At 47.7% G+C, this 19,950-nt stretch overlaps 7 protein-coding genes across 7 annotated transcripts; 4 read left to right on the top strand and 3 right to left on the bottom strand.

Moving 5' to 3' along the window:
• Nucleotides 1-124: 124 nt before the first annotated feature.
• On the top strand, nt 125-2,156 carry LY89DRAFT_755905 (uncharacterized protein; the record flags this gene model as incomplete). The annotated part of the gene is made up of 2 exons (XM_018221358.1): nt 125-820; nt 906-2,156. The coding sequence occupies 2 exons, from the start codon at nt 125-127 to the stop codon at nt 2,154-2,156; spliced, it is 1,947 nt and encodes a 648-aa protein (XP_018067168.1).
• An 854-nt stretch (nt 2,157-3,010) lies between these two features.
• LY89DRAFT_721671 (uncharacterized protein) lies at nt 3,011-4,256 on the top strand (the record flags this gene model as incomplete). Its single annotated transcript, XM_018218663.1, has 3 exons — nt 3,011-3,560; nt 3,617-3,925; nt 3,988-4,256. 3 exons carry the CDS (start codon nt 3,011-3,013, stop codon nt 4,254-4,256), a joined length of 1,128 nt encoding a protein of 375 aa, XP_018067167.1.
• A 75-nt stretch (nt 4,257-4,331) lies between these two features.
• Nucleotides 4,332-5,382, bottom strand: LY89DRAFT_785388 (uncharacterized protein). The gene is made up of 3 exons (XM_018222891.1): nt 5,184-5,382; nt 5,071-5,128; nt 4,332-5,020 (listed from the first exon to the last, which is right to left on the bottom strand). The coding sequence occupies exons 1-3, from the start codon at nt 5,292-5,294 to the stop codon at nt 4,353-4,355; spliced, it is 837 nt and encodes a 278-aa protein (XP_018067166.1). The 5' UTR covers nt 5,295-5,382; the 3' UTR covers nt 4,332-4,352.
• Nucleotides 5,383-5,876: 494 nt separating this feature from the next.
• Nucleotides 5,877-8,738, top strand: LY89DRAFT_785387 (uncharacterized protein). The gene is made up of 4 exons (XM_018222890.1): nt 5,877-6,261; nt 6,308-8,293; nt 8,347-8,405; nt 8,467-8,738. Exons 1-4 carry the CDS (start codon nt 6,059-6,061, stop codon nt 8,511-8,513), a joined length of 2,295 nt encoding a protein of 764 aa, XP_018067165.1. The 5' UTR covers nt 5,877-6,058; the 3' UTR covers nt 8,514-8,738.
• LY89DRAFT_592077 (ankyrin repeat protein-like protein) lies at nt 8,666-14,307 on the bottom strand (the record flags this gene model as incomplete). The annotated part of the gene is made up of 8 exons (XM_018209678.1): nt 8,666-9,139; nt 9,189-9,691; nt 9,739-10,084; nt 10,136-10,491; nt 10,558-11,273; nt 11,327-11,685; nt 11,780-13,967; nt 14,015-14,307. The coding sequence occupies 8 exons, from the start codon at nt 14,305-14,307 to the stop codon at nt 8,666-8,668; spliced, it is 5,235 nt and encodes a 1,744-aa protein (XP_018067164.1).
• A 914-nt stretch (nt 14,308-15,221) lies between these two features.
• LY89DRAFT_652124 (glycoside hydrolase family 16 protein) lies at nt 15,222-16,517 on the bottom strand (the record flags this gene model as incomplete). Its single annotated transcript, XM_018212189.1, has 3 exons — nt 15,222-15,554; nt 15,607-16,090; nt 16,141-16,517. 3 exons carry the CDS (start codon nt 16,515-16,517, stop codon nt 15,420-15,422), a joined length of 996 nt encoding a protein of 331 aa, XP_018067163.1. The 3' UTR covers nt 15,222-15,419.
• A 2,811-nt stretch (nt 16,518-19,328) lies between these two features.
• Nucleotides 19,329-19,946, top strand: LY89DRAFT_687766 (uncharacterized protein). The gene is made up of 2 exons (XM_018215572.1): nt 19,329-19,556; nt 19,613-19,946. Exons 1-2 carry the CDS (start codon nt 19,396-19,398, stop codon nt 19,920-19,922), a joined length of 471 nt encoding a protein of 156 aa, XP_018067162.1. The 5' UTR covers nt 19,329-19,395; the 3' UTR covers nt 19,923-19,946.
• Nucleotides 19,947-19,950: the final 4 nt, after the last annotated feature.

Raw genomic sequence — 19,950 nt, 5'->3', positions numbered from 1 at the left:
CAAACAACCTCACTGCAGATAACTTACACCTCTTCCTTTTCTATACCAAGAATCTCCTTCTTCTCGCCATCAACCTCTTGCCAGTAGCTATCCTACATATCACGAGTTGAGTTGTGCCTTCACAATGGATCAAAATTATGATGCAGCTTCCGAGCTTCCTGTTTACCAGGCATGTCGCGAAGTCCCCTCAAGAACGCGAGAGAATGATCGAAAAGGTGTGGAACACGCGCGAAATGCGCATGCGTTCACCAAAGATAAGAGAATCAAATCCGATGCCAAAAATCCATCAGCGACTGTCGAGGAATATAGAGAAGATCTGACGGTGCCATACAAACCCTGCACCTTAGCATTAGATCGTATCTACGATGAGAGCCGGTGGACATTGCCAGAGGATCATGAGCCTGGTGCAAAGAAGGAGCCCAAGAGTGGTGTCAGATTCCCCCTGGATGAGGCTCTTGTCCTGGACTCGATAGAAGATCAAACTCACATCAACATGGACGATGCGGACATACGCCAGCTGGTGGCAGATTTACAGGACATTAAAAGCAAATCTGCGAGTGACATCACAGATGTCAATTCTTTGAGTCTCAAATATGAATACGGAGATAAGCGATCGATAGAGAAGTTTATTTTACACGGGCGAACTATTGCGCGCGTCAAATTTGAGGACGCCGAGGTTGGGGAGAAGAATTACAAGCAAGTCATGCGAGGCAAGAAGCTGGAGAAGGATATCGACCGTGGTACAAACGGCAAGCAACAAGCCGACTTGAAAATCGAGAACTACGTTACAGCGCATATATTACTGTGTCTAGGCGGCGAGGTGAGTTAATCAGCTTAATGTTATTTATTGTTGCTTCTGGTTACAGAAGTATAGTCCTGATTGCTAATCTTCTGTGTGTAAATAGGTGGGTGCTAGAGCGCAGGACTCTTGGAGAGCAGCTCGGAATTTCTCACAGCAGCAGCTGGAGCTGAACCCCGGGCTCGAAGAGATTGTCATGAAGAAGCTGGACGAAGAGCACGATCCTGCCTTGAAGGAAATGCTGGAAGTTTTGAACGATGTTCACCAGAGGAAAGAGTCCAGCCCCTACCACCAAGCAATGCGGGACAAGTGGGGAGTAGATCATAACTTGTTTGATCGCATTGCCCACACTGACATTGTTATGGTCCTCGATAAAAACAACGAGGTAATCTTCTTACAATTGTCAGACTCCTTTCAGAAACTCTTGCAGAAACAACTCGAGGACCAAGTCGTCAAAGCCTTTGAGATCTACTCCACACTCCATGCTGTGCCATTTCCTGATTCAACCAGACACGGCATTCACTGGTCAGAATGGCTTCTGAAACGACCGGAGCTAGACTTCCGGAATTCAGCCAACATACTACGCATGGCCAAGTCAGGGCCATTTCATATTGGCTGTGGAAACATGACAGGGGACACTCATGGGGATGTAAAAGGGCCTACCCTAAAAGCAGATTCGAAGCGTAATATCGAAAGGTACCCCCACATCGTCAAGCAGCAAGAGACTTTGAGGTACGGTGCACTTGGCGCATGTACCGAGATTCTCAAATTGCTCCTCAGCACTGTGGCACCCGAACTTTGCACCGAGTACGAGAATGTTGCTAGGGAACTTGCCGAGAGGTATGAAATGGAGACAGGAACCAACCTTTTTGAAACTCGACGCGAAGGAGGAATCTTTACAATGAGAGCTATCCTTATAAATCTTCTCACCACCGACCACAAAGACCAGAACGATTGGTCGAATGGATTCGCTGGCCTTGTGGCTGTGGGGGATCACGAGGGTGGAGATCTTCTTCTGCGAGAGCTGGGCTTGCGGATCGAAGCTCGATCTGGTGCCGCGCAGTTGATGCGAGGTCGCGAACTAGCTCATTCGATCGACTTCTATACCGGGAGACGTTTCTGTGTTGTTTGTGTTACACGAGAAGCCAATAGGAAGTGGGCTGAGAAGCGGATGCAATCCAGGGAGCAACCATCAGCATCGAGTGAACAGTCACTGGGGTCGAACGAACAGCCATCTGAATCACGCGAACAGGCATCTGGGTCGACTGAGCAGGCATTAACAGCGAAGAAAAGGAAGAACTCGGACGTTGGTAGCACAGCAAGCAGAGAGGGGGAAAAGAGATCAAAAAAGCTTTGATAAGATATTGGATATATCCTAAGGATTTGTCTCAAGGTTGGCCTCTGTGTTTGTCTTCGCCGGCCTAGCTTCAGAGATCTTGCTGTTATTACTTACAGCACTGGCGTTGAATAAGTGTTAGATGGTTTTGATAGCAATTAATGAATTGTATTCGGAATCTTCGACCTTTACAAACGTGAATTATTGCCTCCGGAGTGCGCGGATTACGGGAAGCCCCTTTCTCGCATACCTCACTAAGATTAAAGTAAGCGAGATTTAGTGAGGTATTTGGGTAAGCGAGAGCATGAGTCCTCATGGGCTCTCATTCTGTACATCATCTACATGCAAGGGTTGCCCTTATCTCGTCTCAGTCCTCAGAGCTGTAATATGCATATCTAACTCACTGACGAATCTCCGGAAATATTCCAGTTTAAAAGGGTATTAGATTTTCCAGAAAGTACTAAGATTGCTAAAATTCCTCTACTTGATATCACCTGATGGCTCTCACGAAGCGCACATAATAATCATACTCATAGCAGAGGCAGATGAAAATTGGCCCCAATGATTGGGCGCTATACCGCGAAATTTGCATGTATGCATTGCACAGAAGAAAGTTTGGGCTAGGTCTGCAATGAAGGCGATTTCAAGTCTATCTCCTCATCTCATACTCGTAATCTAAGAAGAGACAAGGCGTCGGGCTGTCGGCTAATTTAGATAATATGGTCTCAAATCGTATCATAAGAAGCTTTTCCAATTACCGTCCATTCAAATGACATGCGTTTGCTTGCGTTGAAAGTTTACATAAAAGCTGCGCTTTGCCTTTTAGTTATTTGAGTACTTGATCATCTGTTCTTCGCAGTATCGATATCCCATACATGAATCCACCTACACTAAGGGATTTGGGCCCAGTACCGAGTCCGATGCACTCTGTATCAGACAGACTTGCCCGCAGAGATAATCTCAGTTTCCAAGACATAAGAGACCTAAAAGAGGAGCGAAACAAACTTCCACCACGAGATGTGAAAGATATCGCAGCAGATCTCGCGGCGAGGGTCAAGCGAGCCCCACAATTCCGCCGTTTCATCAAGGTCGAAGAATTGAGTATGTGGAACCTTTACATGTTGCAGCATAAGATACTCTCCATGAAGCCAGATAGTATGAGGGTATTCCAAGGACTAGACATGAAGTCTAGAGCAATGAAGGAAATGCGGGCGTGGCGGAACCACGACAAGAACTCGGGGGCTCCATTAGGATCAACCACCAGCCCAATTACTGCTACGCTGGAGGGGGGTGCAGCTATCAACTCAATTACTCCTGCGGCTCCACTAGACAGTTCAATACACAAGCCACCCCTCATCACATCCACCACCGGACCTCCATCGACCGATGTGCCAGATGGGCTGCAACTTTTACTCAAACAGTACCGTAAGTACTTTTCCCCAGATTGCCATGTCGTTTTAGAAGATTAACCAGCTGTTCAGATGAATCCCTCAAAGCATTTAAAGAGATGCAAACATGGCGTGAGGCATCCAATACTAGCTGTAGAATTGCGAGATCAGATCTCGCTTTCCATTTCTGTGACGAAAACTACCTCGAATCCGAAGAGAAAATGTTTGATCTGAGCCCTACGCTCAAACTCGAAACCGGCGGCTCAGTAGACTGTATTCGACGGATGCTTATGAACTACTTACCACTGCGGTACGTGAATGAAGATGCTTGGAACGAAAAGCGCGGACAATTGGATCCGGGAGCTGTGCCTGAACGTGCCCAAACATTTTCAAGCTGGAGAAGTACGTCCGTCTCAAGCATTTTCTGCCACAATGAATCCTTGCTAATAGAATATGTGGAACAGCTGATTTTGATACGCCACCGTTCGTTGACAATCTTGCCCGCGTGCTTGTCTCTCTTCTTGCCGGACTCTTCCTCCTGGTGCCCATGATTGTTGTATCCTTCATCATTTCTCAGAAAGTGAGACTGAGTGTCACGGTCGCTCTCGTTGTGCGATTTGCTGTGTCTCTAGGATGGTTTGGCAAGTCTACCAATGATGCGTTGATGGGGACCTCGGCAGCATATGCAGCAGTTCTAGTAGTGTTTGTTGGGCAGACGTCTCCAATCACTTGAACATAGTGATTGCTGTCCCCCAATAAGTCGACTTTATGTGGCTACTTACTCTCAGGGACAGTAGTATGACTCTGCCTTCAATGAATATTCAAACTCTCAATTAAGATTCAAAAATACAAATACACCAATACCCCAGATCATAGGCACAAGTACACGTCCTGGCTCCAGGCTTCCAGCTGAGGCCTGGAAAGGGTTCGCTTGTATCGCACAAGTTGTCCGAGCTGTCCCACTTGCACTCACTTGCCAACATGCTGTCGCTGTCCCCATTGCACTCGTATTCCCTCTATATGGACCCCAGGTACTTTGTGTTCCGGCTGTTGTAGGACCAGTGTCGCTGCTAGAGATAAGTATAGGGAATACGCCTCCATTTTCGCTTGTCCCTGTTGAAGTACTGCTCAGTCTGTATGTCTTGACACTAAGTCCTGTCGTTCCGCTACCCATGCTGGTAGGGCTTGTATTGGTGTTACTTGCAATGCTCGCAGTAGCTTTGCTCTGGGTGATCGTTTGGGAGGCTGATGCTTTTGAGTTCGAACTCGAGAGTATAGTTCCTTTACTGGTAGTAGTCATCTGCGAGATGGAACTGGTTGTTTTGGAGCTAACGGAGCTTGTGCTCGATAGCTTTGTACTGATTGATGTTGTAATAATAGTCGCGGTTGCGCATGTTGAGGAAAAAAGATTAAGTGCTTGATTCTGTTGCACCGGAGAGCAGGAGTTCACAATGCACGCTCTGACATCTGAAGAGAATCTGCTGCATTCACATCCACCTACAGCAAGTCAGTGCCATCGCAATTAGATCCAATATTTGAGATCATACACTGAAAGTCCAGCATGATACAGGAACAATCCCAGAAACCTGTTGCTAAACATGCTTGCTAGTTCTTGGTCAGCACGGTCCGCTCTGCAGTCCAGGTAGAATGATAAACGTACAGCTGCTATCCCCAGGTTAGCCACTTCCGAAGTCGTATTAGCGGCACCGGCGAGGCTTTGCCAAAAGCTCAACAATACAACGAGTACCTTGCGTCGTCTTCTTAACTCCATCTTTGTATTTGGCTGTGAGAGCCAAATGAAAAGAAGGAGCTCCAAGAGCTCACCAAATACTCATTTCCGTGATTCCAGAGATTTTGCGACATTACAGTCAAGGTTCCGAGGCTGGGGCTCTGTTCTATATCGGTCTTCCACACAAGCCTTAAAGGGGTCTAGTTTGCAAGACATGTTCGTGCTGCGCCCATGTCCTGCTGGCCGTCACACATTCGATTTGATTGGTTCGGTTCCAAACGCGGGGTGCCATGTCTCACTCCCAACCCCACCATCTCAAGTCACAACTCTTAGCCATGCTGACTTGTAATGCACTTTAATAAACTCTGCCTTTCTATACAGCCATTGCAAACACTATTAGCAAATAACATGAACAATCATGAGAGCCGCTTGAGTTGAAATTGGTTGCTAGTTTCAATCTCATCCGTATGCGGGGACTTTCTTTTTGAAGTGGCGTCCAATATTGCGCCAATATGCACTTCAATCATCTTGGCACCAGCTGCGCCTTCAGCCTCAAAAGTCGTCCCACACACCACCTTAATCAGACAAACCAGTCACTTGAGAGCTTTTCTTTACATGTGGTCTCGGACAAGCTGCAGTGCAGGGTCAGCTAGGGGTATTTCCGTAGGAGGCTGGGCTCCGCCTCGACCAAGCTCTGATGTTCGAGCTTCAAACAATGAAGCTGGTGCGGCATCGACACGAAGAACTTCGGTTATGACATTGACCATCTCTTTCCTGTGAAGTACCCCAACGATCATGTCCTTTGAATGCCCGACACGATGATCCGATCATCTTCCTCTCGCTCTGGATGGATCATCCTCGTTTTCTCACTACTCCTACATGCCGTCTATGGCAGCAACTCAACTTGCGGTGCGCTCATCACTTATAATCAATACACGAAGATCTTCCAAAGCGCCCCATCATGTCTTCAACAAGGCTGCGGCGCAGGAAATCTGACCTCGATGTCATCGTGAGTCTGCTCCGAGCTTGCTAAAGTACTCGCTAATTACCAATAGGACCTGTACATCGAACTCAGTCTGTTATCCAATTTGGAACATTCTTCATGACGAATACCAACAGGATTGGTGCAGCACCTGCCACGAAGAAGATCGAGCTTGTCGGATCCCAGGATGGCCCATCCTGAACTCGACAGCGGCATGCGATATGTCGCCCGATACCTGGCTTTTCAAGAATGAAGGATGCTGTACGAATGGAGGGAACGAGATGGCCAGCTTAGCTGCTTGGATCCAGACACTGTGCAACGGTACTTGGAGAGAACAGTTCACATACTATGATGGCATGGCATTGTTGGACTGGGAGCAGTACATCTTACCAGACAATCATACAGTCGCATCGACAAACTCAACTCAGGCGCATTGCACTTCCAACAAAGCGAGATACTTGGGCATACTTGGCATGGAGAATGTAGTGGTTGTCCTTGTCATCATTGCGTACTTTTTCTTGACGCTCTGGTTCTCGAGAGAAGATGCACGAAATAAACGATGGGTACGAGGAGTAAAAGGCATCCTGAAGCCCTTAAAGTGGGTCACACTACCGTTCATTTCGGCTTTCAAGTTTGTCTTTCGTATCAAGGGATCAAGTGGGAGTACATGGCCTGTTATCAAGACTATTTTGCTCGCAATCCTCTTCGCTGGCATCCAACTCTTCTTCAATTTTGCCAGCGCTTATGTGGTCAAGAATGCTCCAGGATACGAACATGTCAATGTCCATCTTCTGGCTATGCTTTTCTGTACTCGACCTCGACTCGGCTGGATAGTCTGCTTCTTGTCCAGCATTCCTAGCACTTGGGTCGAAAGATACTTCAACACCCAACAATCAGATGTCTTGTCCAAAGGCATGATGAGCATTGCACGAGTCGGTATTTCTGCGGCAATGGGAGAAGTCATCATGCAATTATTGGGAAGTTTTTACATGGGAAAGACCGTCCACGTAGGGGTGATTCGAGGGCTCTACAAGCACAATCATCTATATCCATATTGGAAAGGCCACCAGGCTAGGGATATGTACAATGGAGCCATACTTTGGGCTATTGCACTTCCAGCAGTTGTAGCTGTCTGGGTTGCCGTCATTGTGCTTCTAGGATTGGTTATGATATTCTTCGGAGCCATAGTCGCAGGATGGAAAGAGATCAAAAAGGTTGCGAAGAAGCAGAAAAGTAAAATCAAGAAGGACAGCTCGTCTCCGGAGGCCAAGTTCTTCATACCTCAAACACCCACCGTACATATCTCCGAGCCACCAGCACACGATTCCGGACACCAGACAAGACCTTATGATCCTGATCCCAATCACGCCACGAGCGAACCCTCAAGCGTGTCACTACTAGAAGATGATGACGGAGCCACACATGCGATCGAGAACGCGGAAGACGTTTACATCCCACAATACGCACCAAGAATGGCGACCGTCCCCAGATTCAGCCTGTCCTCACCTCTCCAATCACACCCCATCAACAACAATGAGACCAACGCCCTAGAAGACCCATTTGTCGACCCACACCCGACTCAACCCGTCCAAGATCTTGCTAGGACAGATATTACAGCTCAAAACAACACTCAAACAGACCAAGAACAAGACATAACCGACCCCTTCCCCCCACAACTCCGCCCCGGCCACCGCGACTCCATAACCCACCGTCCCTACAGCGACGAATTCGACACCACCTCCCCCACCACCGGCCTCCCGCACAACCCATTCGCCAACCCTACTCCCCTTCCCAAGAACCCATTCTCAGACCCCCAATCCATCCGCCGCCGCCACACCCCCCACTTCTCATCCAACACCGCATACCAAGGCGTCTCCACCCAAGATCCCGACCCCGAGGCCGAAAACGAGAAACCGAAACCGCCGCCCTGGGTGCACACCCCTCGAAACTTGGAGGAATGGAAACCGTTTATTCTGGTGCTGGGTATTCTGTTGGGGTTTGTGTCGTATATTGCTCAATGGCTGTTTTGGTCGGGCTTTGTGAATGCTTCGGATGATAGGTTTGTAGTTCAATAGAATGAATGGGAATAGAGGGGGCTGACTATGATTATAGGTTTTGTCCGCCGAATACGGGGGTTTTGGGCATGGTTTGGGTTTTGGCTGGGGTTTTGGGTGAGTTTTTTTTTTGGTTGTTGGGGTTGAGGTGGGAGATTTGCTAATGTGTGTCTGATAGGATTTGGGTCTGTGTTTGGCTTTTCGTATCCAGGGGCGGGTGGTTAATGACTTCATGGTGAATGGACGAGATGAAAGGTAGGAGAGTGCAATTTGATTGTAGTTGTACTTATCAAACATCCGACTTCTAAGCTTCCGCAACAGTATACAAGCGAAATAGCAATCTGAGTTTCCTCGCAAGCAATCTCCAGCTGAGCAATCTACATCCACTCACTAAACACATCAGGCTTCCCCTCATTATCGACCAGTCCACCATTGACCACCATCTGGTATCCTCCATATCTCTTCATCCCAGTAACTCTCTTAGCAACCTCATTAGCCTCAAACAAGCTCACCAATCTCCTCTTCCTCTCTCCGCCTTCACTTCTCAATTTCTGATCCATCTCATTGCAGATTTCCCAGGTTCTCTTCTTGCACTCTTCCGGCTGGTCTTTTTTGGGCACAAAGTCACTCAGTGGCTTGTGGATGAGAGATTGATAGTCCTCGTGGCCAGGATAGTAGTAGCGATACCCGAATTGTCGAGTGATCAACGGACCATTTTCGACGCAGGATGCGATGTAGATATCGCGAGACATCTCGAGTGGAGTACGACCAGTTGCGTTCTCGCGGTACAGAAGAGAGTTATTTAACGAAAGCAGGAATTCGGTCTGCGTGCTGCGGGAGCTCTTGATTGCCTAGATAATGTTAGTGATAAATTTTGGTTTCTGTTTGGAAGCTACGAACCACGTGCAGAGGCAAATCTCCTTCTCCATTGATCATCGACAAGTCCTCTCCAGTAGAATACGTTGACAGAATGGACATGACTTTGTGGGCGTTGGTGTTGCCACGATGGTTTGACATGAAGTACGCCAATGGGGTTAAAGCTCCAGGTTGATTTGTACATCGTTCAAGGAACATCTCCTTGAGTGCTTCTTTGTCGAAGAGATCGAGCATCTTCTGTAAGCGCTTTCTATCGTCCTTGTACCATTGGGATACGTTTCGTAGCATGCTATGAACCATGTTCTGGCCCATCTTATCACGATGACGCTGATTGGCACCGATAGAGAGAAGATACTCAATGATGGGCACGCGGTGCTTGATCACTGCGACTTGAAGAGGAGTCCAGCCTTCGGACGACTTCTGCTCGAGTGTGTCGGGTGCAACAGAAAGTAGATGCTTGAGGAGAGCAATCGCTGAAGCGGCGTCTGATTCGTGAGACAGAACAGCACAATGAAGTGCTAGTTCACCTAAGAAAGTGTCAGCATATTTTCATACTGAAAAGCAAGCTTCTTACTTTTCGCACCAAGCCATTTCTCAATGGTCTTGTCAAATCCTTTGCCGGATGCTTCGAGAGTCTTGATTCGCTTGTCATGCTTGTTGGCTTCTGCGAATTCCTTGTATCGCCTCAAGGGTGCATCACTCATGAACCATTCAACAGAGTCGACAGATCCAGATTGAGCGGCGCGCAAGAGAGGTGGGATCTTCTCCTCGATGACATGCACGTTGCCGCCAGGAGCTTGTGCCCAGTCAGCCCGCTTCTTACCTCCTACACTTAGTCCTTGATAGTATCTAGGTTTCGTCTTGACCTCAACTCCACTTTGCTGGATCAGCTCGTTGAGTGGGATACCAACACCAGTTGTCTAGAGAATTCAGCATTTGCATGTTCGTTACTTGTCAGTGAGTTGACATACCTTGATCATTTCTGCTAGCATGGCAATTCGTCCAAGCTTGATAGCCAGGAGGAAGGAAGATCGGCCGACTGTATAAGATTTCTGATCATCTTCTTCCTGAGCCAGTGATGCTTGTTGGTGCGATGCAAGCTCGATGATAAACTTCAACAAGCCCATATCATCCTCATGAATAGCGGTGTCTAAAAGATCTATCTTTGATTCCCGAATCTTGTGCTCTGGATTCAAAATTCTGTATGGCAACATACTCCACTCAATCATGGTTGTTGGCAAGACATTACTCTTGACAACGTTCGAAATCTCGCCCAAATTATCAACAGTGAACTTGTCGCTGACTAACTCTGAAAAGATGGGAAGATCTAAGTAAAGTCAGTAATTGTCTCTAATCCTGTCGATCATCGAAGCTTGATCGGACTTTTCATTACCTTCACCGTCATCAGACTCATCATCACTATCCACACCGGTACGCACATTCCATCGTTGACGGGAGTTGAGACCGTCGTCTTTGTGATACTGAGTTGCACAAATTTCCACAATCTTTCTAGCAAGGTCACGATGTCCGCGAAGTACAGCGATCGAGAAGGGACTGAAGCCGTTGCCATCTTGGATCGCAACCTTGAGAGGCGGCTCCATTGTCTTCGAGTCTCTCCAGTTCCATGGCGCAAGAGTAATGGATTTGATCTTCTCCAGGTCGTTATTCCAAGCAGCTTCAAACATCATCTTATATCCATCTCTCTTGATATCGTTTAGAGTAGGATCTAAGAAGGGGAGCGAGGTGGCGTAAGGAGCAGGAGGTGGTGGATTGTAAGGTTGAGGAGCAATCTGAGTTTGCTGATGGATGTCCGGGTGCATTTGAGCGAACGTCTTGCCACCGGCATTGATCAAGGCTTTCTCGGCACATTCAAGTTCCAAAATAAGCTTCGCAACTGCAGCTTTCTTCCCCTCGAGTCCTTCCTGCTTCTTGGGTTTTGATTGTTCTTCCCATTTCTTCCATTCTGCCTCGTTCTGCGCCTTCTTTGATTTGAAGTCTTGCTCAGCACTCCAGTATTCATATGTGCCTTCGTTCAAGCCATACGTATATGCAGACTGAGCCTTGAGAGTCTTGGGTTCCTTTGGAATGTTCTGCTCCGGTTCTTTCCAGCTAGTGATTTGGTCAGCACAATGAAAATTCATGAAGATAAAAAAAGTACGTACTCTCGCAGAGCTTTGAGCTTCTTTTGAATGATATCAAGAACTGCTTCGGCAACTTGATAGCTGTAGTTTTGAGGATTTTCGACGACGTTGTGAGCAGACTTCTCAAGTGTGCACGGGTCAGCTCCATGGGCGACAAGATCTTCGACAGTCTTCCCCATATCCTTAGCTGCAGCTGAGATGAGAGGCTGCGTCACGGAGTTTCGGTATTGGTTCAATGTATAATCGGCGTTTTGTGACTTAGCCCATTCGTTTTTAGCAAGATACATCTTAACCCATTGATCGAATTCGATTGTTGGTTTTGCTCCAAGCTTAAGGAGTCGTGCAACCATGTCCGTATATTCTTTCTCAATAGCTGTCGCCTGATATCCCAGTTAGCGCTATATTACAATGGAGAAAATGAAAGTGTGTAAAGGTTTGCGTTATTCATATGTTATACAAAAGAGGCGTGCTTACCAAAGGCGTGTTGCTCTCCTGACCATAGTGCTGAGACGTGCTGACATTGTCTAGGACGCTCAAGGCAAGTGGTCGATCGTTCGATAGCAAGACGTCCAGGATATCATGGTGATTCTGGCTGACAACAAAGTGCAAGACCGTGTAATGATTCATATCAGCTTGGGCTGATGTTGCACCGAGTTCAAGCAGAAGCTTCACCATCTCCTTGCATTTCTCTGTAGGCAGAGACATAGCCAGGAGGATGGTCATAATTGCACCTCGAGCGGTATTGGTTCCTGGTTGGACAAGCTTGACTGGTAGAAGCACATCAGCGCCATATTCCGAGACCAACAATTCGACAATGTCCAAGTGTCCATTCAGGATTGCGAGGTGGAGAGGCGAGAGGCCATAATCCCAAGCAATAACGTCGATCTCATAGACGTCGGGATCTTCTTCCGAGTCTTCGGGGACACCTTCGTCTGCAGCTTGCTTCTCCTTGTCGACCTTGACGAAAGATCCCATCGTCATAGCATCACTTTTCTCGTCGTCCTCGCTTTCGAGCGTGATCTCAGAAGCCTCGGACTCCGCGTCGCTCTCATCAGCCTGCATGCTAGTATCTTGACCTTTAGCAGCACGCTCAGCTCTCTTCGCAGCGCGATGAGTCTCCTCTTTTTCGTCTTCTTCCTCCTCGTTGGCCATGCTACGGTCCATGAGCGCCTTGACCATTGTTGCATTACCACGGGCAGCGGCAATGTGCAACGCAGTCCTACCATCGACAAGCCTGTCAATCATTCTTGCTCCGTTATCAATTAAGCATTGGACTATTTCCGGAGTCGAAGCCATCGCAGCAAGATGGAGAGGAGTGCGGCCAGTGTAATCGCGACGATTGACGTCTACACCTTCTTGAGAGCACCAGTCCTGGACGTGCTCAAGATCTCCATTAACAATGGCTTGACAGAGTCTTGCAGTGTCGCCAACATATGCCATGGTTGTCCATTCATTGTCGGTGATGGGGTTGAAGCTTCCAATTTCTTGGCGTCCTGGATCATCCATGAGAAACTTGAGCTTTCCAGAGATGTAAGTCTTGGTCTCTTCTTCAGCAACTTCGTGTTCTTCATCAGTCTTGGGAGCTGGACAGTAGCCACAGCAGTCCTCAAGAACTTCCTCTGCAGTACCGAAGAAGCATGGGTGGCGATGGAGATAAACCTCACGGTCATCTGGCTGATTCCACTCCGCATTGAGTAGAAGATCCTTGGCGTAGAGCAAGCGATTGATCCGAGCAGCGTGGTACTTCGGGCCATAAGGCACAGTCATGGTATGATACGATGCCACTTCTTCCTGTTCGACCCATTCTGCGACCTCATCCTCCTCTTGGTCTTTGATATTCCCACCCATCTTAAATTGATTGCGATATCCACGATGCAATGCGGGTCGACCTCTCTCAGCACGACGTTGATCCATGTATGAGTCGCGATCAACAGACTTCGGGAGTTTTTCGAGGATCAAAAGACGTGCTAGACCCTGAGTCCTACCGAATGAACGCTCAAAGATCGTAGGATCAATGCGATTGCGATCCAGAAGAGGCCAATAGACTTCGAAACCACGGTGGGAATATTTGGAAAGACGATTTTCATAAGAAGGAGAACGACGAGTGAGATCAATTGTATTGCACTGAGTAATGAATGCGCCGATAGCTCGAGGGGCGGCGTATACTTGCTTCCCATCGTAGGCAGCACAAGCGCAATCAACATCGAAGCCTGTGATAATCTGGGAAATAGAGTCGTACAAGCGTAAAACAATCTGGACATGGCGTGTGGGATACTGGCTGGCAATGGTGATCGCGTTTTTTGTGCGAATCGTTGTAGTCTCGTGAAGAATGCTGTCCTTGATATTCTTCTCGATCTGCTTGATCTTCTCCAAAGCTTGTTCTTCGTTGAGACCGTATAAGAACAAGTCAACATCGCTGGCAGGGGCAAGATGTTCGTGGTAATACTCTCTCATGCTTCTCTTGCTTTCAGACCATTTGTCAGGAACGGGAAGTAATGCAGTAGTAACAGCAGAACCGGCAGCCACCACATTGTTCCAATCGAGATCAGTGAGAGCGGACTCGGAAAACAAATTGAAGTTTTGCTGGAAGTCCTTGAATGAACCAACAACAGCCGGAACATTATTGGGCTTGCGATCCTCTGGCTTCAAGGCCATGATGAACCTCGCAAGTATTAGCAATGACGTGTAACAGGTCAGGAGGTTTCGTACTTGGCTTTTTCATCGTCAGTCTCAGCATCCAGATCTCGAGCTCGAATCTTCAGCTCGTGCTCGTGTCCATCGAAGATGGGTACTAAGTTGACAGTGCCATCCTTCACAACCTCGTGGTCTGGTTGCTGGGCATACACTTTGCGGAGCTCAGACTCGAAGGCTTTGTAAGGCTCGAGGAGGGTACCGATCGCAGTATCAGGATGCTTCGCAATGTATGGAATGAAATCCTTAACAGTCTTGGACGGAAGCTCAGGAATCTCGATGCGTTCAGGTGTTTCTGTGACAGTTGCCATCGTGGACACTCTTCTAGTTGAAAAAGCGAGATTGACGATAGTTATTGAGGAACGAAAAAGGATCGAAGAATGAACAAATGAACAGAAAGCTTGATTTCGTGATAGTTCTCTGGGCTGAAATTCACGAAAAGTCGCGACTGATGAATTGAAAGGACGAAAAGAAAGTCGGGGAAAGAGTCTTTTTGACGTCAAGTTCATCAAGGATCAACAGACACCAAAGTACATCGCGTCTCGATGATTCATTTACGCGTTGGATGAACGCCTGTTCTCGTGATCGAAGATGCAGAGAATTCTAGGCAGAGTGCTATTTTTGGGTTGATGCCTTGACGCTAGCCACTTTAGCGAAGTCGCGACACGTGATAGTGGTTCCCCTGAGTTTGACATCAGGCTCTCAACACGAGAAATGGGTCCGATATCTGACTGTAGCCTGATACTGTCGGCCGCTTATGCATTTGGACATGCTGCGTGGCGTTGCGTTGCCTGCCAATTATGAAGGTTGTAATCCTAATAATTGGAACTTCTTCCCCCCCTCAAAGCAAAACAATAATCAACACACTTGAAGACTTGATATCTTTTATCATGAACATGTAAGTAACGAGCAACGTGTTAAGCTTTTTAAAATCATCGTGGAGCTGCTTAGGTCACAGAAATTTCAAGCAGAAACCGACTTTGACAGCTCGAGCCAAGCTCACTCGAGCCCTCACCCCCACAAAAGGTCTTGTAACAGGGAAAGTACTGTAAGGAGGAAGACTCTTTTATGCAGTGGTCCATTTCTTGCTTCAATCATATTCTCAAACCGAAGGGACTGTGGAAATGCGGGGCAATGGTCACGTGGGTAAGGATTCTCTCAACGTCGAACTCTCCCTTAGTTGAATCGCGAAGCTAGGAATGACGATGGCCGATGGCCCAAATATCCCTCCATCCCAAAGTCCAATAATGACAGTTCCATGCAAGAAGTATAGACAAAAAGAAGAATAAAGAGCGGCGACAGAAAGTCCTCCTCTCATGCGACCATAACCGAGTCCACCTCAAAGGGGGTTAGAGGTAACGACCGTCAGGAATCGAATAATGTAACGCCGTCCCAATGCAAGAAATCCCATCATCGTTTCCATCTACAACTGATAAACCTTGACGGAATTAATAAGCCAATAAGCAGGAGCGAAAGCACCCGGGTTGGCTCCAACATAGTCATTGCAAGTGGAAGCCAAGTTCTGGCATCCGCTCGAGCCCCAAACACTTCCAGCCCACTAAGAAGACATCAGTACTGTATCTTTAACGTAAAAGAGGAGGAATACTTACATCGCCACAGAAGGTAGTGTCGAAGACAATGTTCTCGTTGGCAAAGAACGAGTCGATGTTACATGAACTTCCACCATTGAACGCCACAATAGGCGTTCCCCAGTTCCCAGTTACTGGTGCACCAGCCGTGATATCACTCGGGATACTGCCACGTGGGAAGAACCACACGTAGATACCAGAGCTCTCCCATTGCATAGCGTAAACGCCACCGCCGTTGTTGTTGAAGGAATTACCGTAGGCGTTGGAGGTAGTGGTAGTGACCCCGCAGCCGGTGTTTCCGTTATCGGTATTACAGTTAGAGTTCGCAAGAGTAGTTCCAGCTTGAGAACCAGCTGTGTTGATGGTGCATCCTGCAGCAGTGTGTAATGTGATAGTGTCTGTTCCGGCGAGGTTGACGCCCTCGATCACGTCGATTTCTCCACTGTTGGGCCAGTTGGGACCAAAAAGCCAGAAGGCGGGCCAGACACCGCAGATACTTCCTGGCCTGGAGAATCTGGGTCAGTGATAGATTTTAAAGGTACAAGGTCGACTTACATATGAGCAATATCAGCAATAAAAAGTCCATGGGTGTAGGCCTCATTGCTCGACACGCGAACAGATGCTCGGCCAGGTGCAGGCGGGTTGACTGTGGTGGAATCAACGCCCATATAAATTTGGCCGTTATTGGTGTTGTACAGCCCTGCGGCTGCTGCTGCAGACTGTGACTGATAATTCACCCAGCCATTAGTAGGGTCGGTGCCCGTATAGAAGCTGAAATCAGAGAAGAAGTTGCCGCTGTTATATGTATTAACCAGGGCATACGATGCTGCGGAATATTGGTGATAAGTGCCACTGATATTAGTCGCAAGAGCGGCTATTGTGCTGGCATAGCTAAGGAGCCCCAAACCAATAGAAGAACGGATTGACGGCATGATGGGCAAAGTATGTACTGAGAAGGAATGTAGTATATGCTTGAATGTATAGGCAAGAAGAAATATGTACAAGTAGAACGTCACGAACTAAGGAGTGTTGGTGCTGAGATGAAGGACGAACTGTCACCTTCATCCACAAGGAAAGTCTAGACATTTTATAATGATCCAGGAGGCTTCAACAACTGAGATGACCTTAGTCATAGAAAGCATGCCGGATTTCCGCGTGAGCTTTCGGCGCCGAGATGTGCAAGAGCCCTCACAACAGACCTCCTTTCGAGACGTACCTTGGTAGACTACCGTGAAGGATGACAGAAGGATTGGTAGGGTAGACGGAAGTATAGCAGGATCGTTACATGCCTAGGTGAAGCATTAGACGTCTTCTGCTCCAGCTCTGCGGAGTTCTTTCTCAAAATGGACTTCATCTGATGTTCGAGGAGTGTCGAGAACATTCAGATCGATGATCGGCAATAGGTGAGATGATAGAAGCTGTAATCCCACGAATCTGGTTGAAGACAACTCAAAAGCGTCCCCATGGCATGAAACGATTGGTGCCACTACCCCGAACCAGAAACGCCACATTGGGGTCCGGGATGACTCGCTGCACGGATCAATATCGCAGCGCAGGTGGGCCGGACTCATGCGGATATTGATCATGAGATAGCTCAAAGTTAAGCTCATCTTCCCCTTGCAGCAGGATTCGGTAATCACAAGATGGTGCCGGATCATCTGCGATTGTCAGGAACCAGCACGCTCTGTCGTGCATATTTACCGGCATAAGACTGTGAGCCAGTGAAAGGGTTCAGCGTCGGTTGCGCCGAGTAACGTCCGAATGTCAGACTTTGACAGCGCATTGGTTGAGCTAAGTGTGATGCGTCGATCACCCTGTTAGCGGATCGCGGGGGTTGTGTACAAAAACATGGGGAGCGGACCGAGGCAAATCCTTCACCTTCCTCTAACGCACCAAATCAGGTGGCATGCAAAATATAGGAGCGTTGTCTTCGTCTCTTTCCACTTAGCCACGATTCATGCGTGGTAGAACGATTGTTGAAACTCCGGGCGATGACTCCTAAAGGACTACTTGAACTGTTGCCACGCTTCCTGGGGCCAATAGGTCTTTCGAATCGGAAATTCCGACCTGGAAAAGCGAGAGCCGATCCATGGTTTACCGCGCAAAAGATCAAATACATGGATTGAGGGATGAAGCTTGCTACATTGACAAGCATAGCGAGATGACTTCTCGGTATGCAACCTGGAATATCGTTCTTCCACTAAAAGCTCGATGATTTCCACGTGAGGAGATGCAGACTCGGTCGAATCTAATGCTTCTCGTAGTTGATGAAGCTATATTTCTGGTTTCTTTGCTTTCCGGGCATAAGAGGACAAGACGCTTGCTACGCCGTCTGGTATCCCATATATATTCCGTCCACAAAAACATGTAACAGAGTAGAAAAGACTCTTGACTTATCTGAAGGTACGAGTTCGCAGGCGAAGACATGTACAGCGCCGCAGAGTGGCCGAATGCATGTTCATCCAGAGGGTAGTTGAGAGGGGTAGCCCCTTGATAGCGCCGGATCGATGGATTCGTGGGACGGAGGAGGTGGCTTGGAAGTTGCGGACTAGTTGGGAGGAAAGGAAGGATGTCGAAACGTTGACGAGAGAAATTGGTAAATGAAGGGGTATTCAAGTTCTGACAAATACGTTCTAGCGGGAATATATCAGAACGACAAGTATCCCAACGCCACACCCTATCACCAAATCCTTCCTCGCAATCTTGCCTCCTGATTTATTCGGCGTAGCCGGTTCATTATCAAAGTATCGTACTGTTTGAAAATTCGACAGCTAAATTTTAAGCAAGTGGCAATCGATTCATGTAGCTGCGTCTAATGCATCTCCATGAATCACATGCAAGTAGCAGAAGGGAAGTTCAGCGACTGTTGCCCGAAGGGGATTCGAAGTCGAATGGTGCAACGTTGCGTCTATCAAGTAACTTCTTCCTTCCAGTCCTTTCAGAATCATTACTCATGAGTTACAAATGCTCGATTTGCTCAAAGCGTGTCCCAGCACGGAGTACTCAAGAAGGAAACAGCGACGAGCGTTGTTGAGTCTTGGTGAGTCTTGGTGGTACCGTTATATGGCTTTCCGGATCGTTCTAAGCCCATACTGATCTGCCTTTGCTATCTCTGCAGCCAACAAGGCGCATTACAAGACGTGTGCATAGCTTTGAGTCTGCTCCCCTGTTAGCACCGCATTAGTCAATGGCAATGTACTTGTTCTAAGGTTACGTCGACAAGGTAGTACATATCGCTGTTCGGCAGCTCCCTTCGGAATCAGAAGAAGGTCGCACAATGGCTTCGGCAACACGTAACACTTCTGTGAAACAACTTCGATACACTTGTCATTTGTAAGACTGTTGGGGCTTGTAGATCGCCGATGTTGATAATATCGTGCAAGAGAAAGAAGTAAGTGCCTGTTCTGTTGCTCTTTTGCCTTTCCCATGCGAATTTCCAGCATCGATAGCAGGAGCGCAATCTTGATGAAATCGCGCTTCATGTATCATCTTTAGACTGTTGATCACGCAGTATTTTCTCAAAGATGCAGTTGCTCAGATCAACTCTCAGTCCCACTACTCGGTGCTATACCTGTGTGATCGGCGATGTATTCATCTGTTCCAACGATTTCGGTACGCTGGGCACCCGTACTAAGCTGGTACGAAACATCAGTCACCACAAAGCTTCCCTTTCGATATACTGATCTATCATCTCAATCGAAGTAACATAGAGAATTGGGCCTATATAATGTCAAGATCGCCATAAATTGTGCTGATCTGCGACTGCTCAAAATCCAACATACCCAAACACAAAACGTCATCGCATCCACCATGAGACTCAAAGGCGCACTCTACATTCTTACAAACTTCGCAGCTGCGTCCTTGGCAGATGATGTATTCAACTGCACCAGTCTTGGTCCAAAATGCGAGATCGTCCAAAACGGTACCTCGGGCATCTTCGCATGCAATTGCATCGCAGACAGTGACCAGCCGTAAGTCACCATCTCCCCACCACACCATCATCCTCTCAACTAACCCCTGCTTTCAGACATCTTGCAGACTTCTACACCAACAACTTCTACAAAGGCTTTCTGTGGCGAGGATATGGTGCCTACGGCTCCTGCAACAATTTGCCCCTGGCGTGGCAGTCAAATACGAATTCTATAATCTCGGCGAACGATCCGCCGGCCGTGTGTTGCGTATACACGGATCTGGATTGCAATACTGATGGACATGCTTGGTTGCAACTTAATGGGGATGGGACGGTGCAGGATGTTATCTTCCCTTATGATGGGACTCAGTCGTATCAGTGTTCGTTGTTGGTCGATGAATACTCGTTGTGTACGGATGATGCCTGAATTGGCGATGGGCACCGAGCATGGGACA

The sequence above is a fragment of the Mollisia scopiformis genome (assembly GCF_001500285.1).
Source record: "Mollisia scopiformis unplaced genomic scaffold LY89scaffold_20, whole genome shotgun sequence".
In the NCBI taxonomy this organism is placed as follows: Eukaryota; Fungi; Ascomycota; class Leotiomycetes; order Helotiales; family Mollisiaceae; genus Mollisia; species Mollisia scopiformis.
The sequence above is the reverse complement of the archived record's forward strand: the minus strand, read 5'-3'. Positions and strand labels throughout refer to the sequence as shown.

Excerpts from the sequence above, each read along its gene's own strand:
- LY89DRAFT_687766 (XM_018215572.1), top strand. The coding sequence starts at position 19,396 with ATGAGACTCAAAGGCGCACTCTACATTCTTACAAACTTCGCAGCTGCG. Across the intron at positions 19,557-19,612 it reads ATCGCAGACAGTGACCAGCC|ACATCTTGCAGACTTCTACA; the intron begins GTAAGTCACCAT and ends CCCTGCTTTCAG.
- LY89DRAFT_785387 (XM_018222890.1), top strand. The coding sequence starts at position 6,059 with ATGCCCGACACGATGATCCGATCATCTTCCTCTCGCTCTGGATGGATC. Across the intron at positions 6,262-6,307 it reads AATCTGACCTCGATGTCATC|GACCTGTACATCGAACTCAG; the intron begins GTGAGTCTGCTC and ends AATTACCAATAG. Across the intron at positions 8,406-8,466 it reads GGTTTTGGCTGGGGTTTTGG|GATTTGGGTCTGTGTTTGGC; the intron begins GTGAGTTTTTTT and ends TGTGTCTGATAG.
- LY89DRAFT_785388 (XM_018222891.1), bottom strand. The coding sequence starts at position 5,294 with ATGGAGTTAAGAAGACGACGCAAGGTACTCGTTGTATTGTTGAGCTTT. Across the intron at positions 5,129-5,183 it reads CTAACCTGGGGATAGCAGCT|CAAGCATGTTTAGCAACAGG; the intron begins GTACGTTTATCA and ends ACCAAGAACTAG. Across the intron at positions 5,021-5,070 it reads TATCATGCTGGACTTTCAGT|GTGGATGTGAATGCAGCAGA; the intron begins GTATGATCTCAA and ends GACTTGCTGTAG.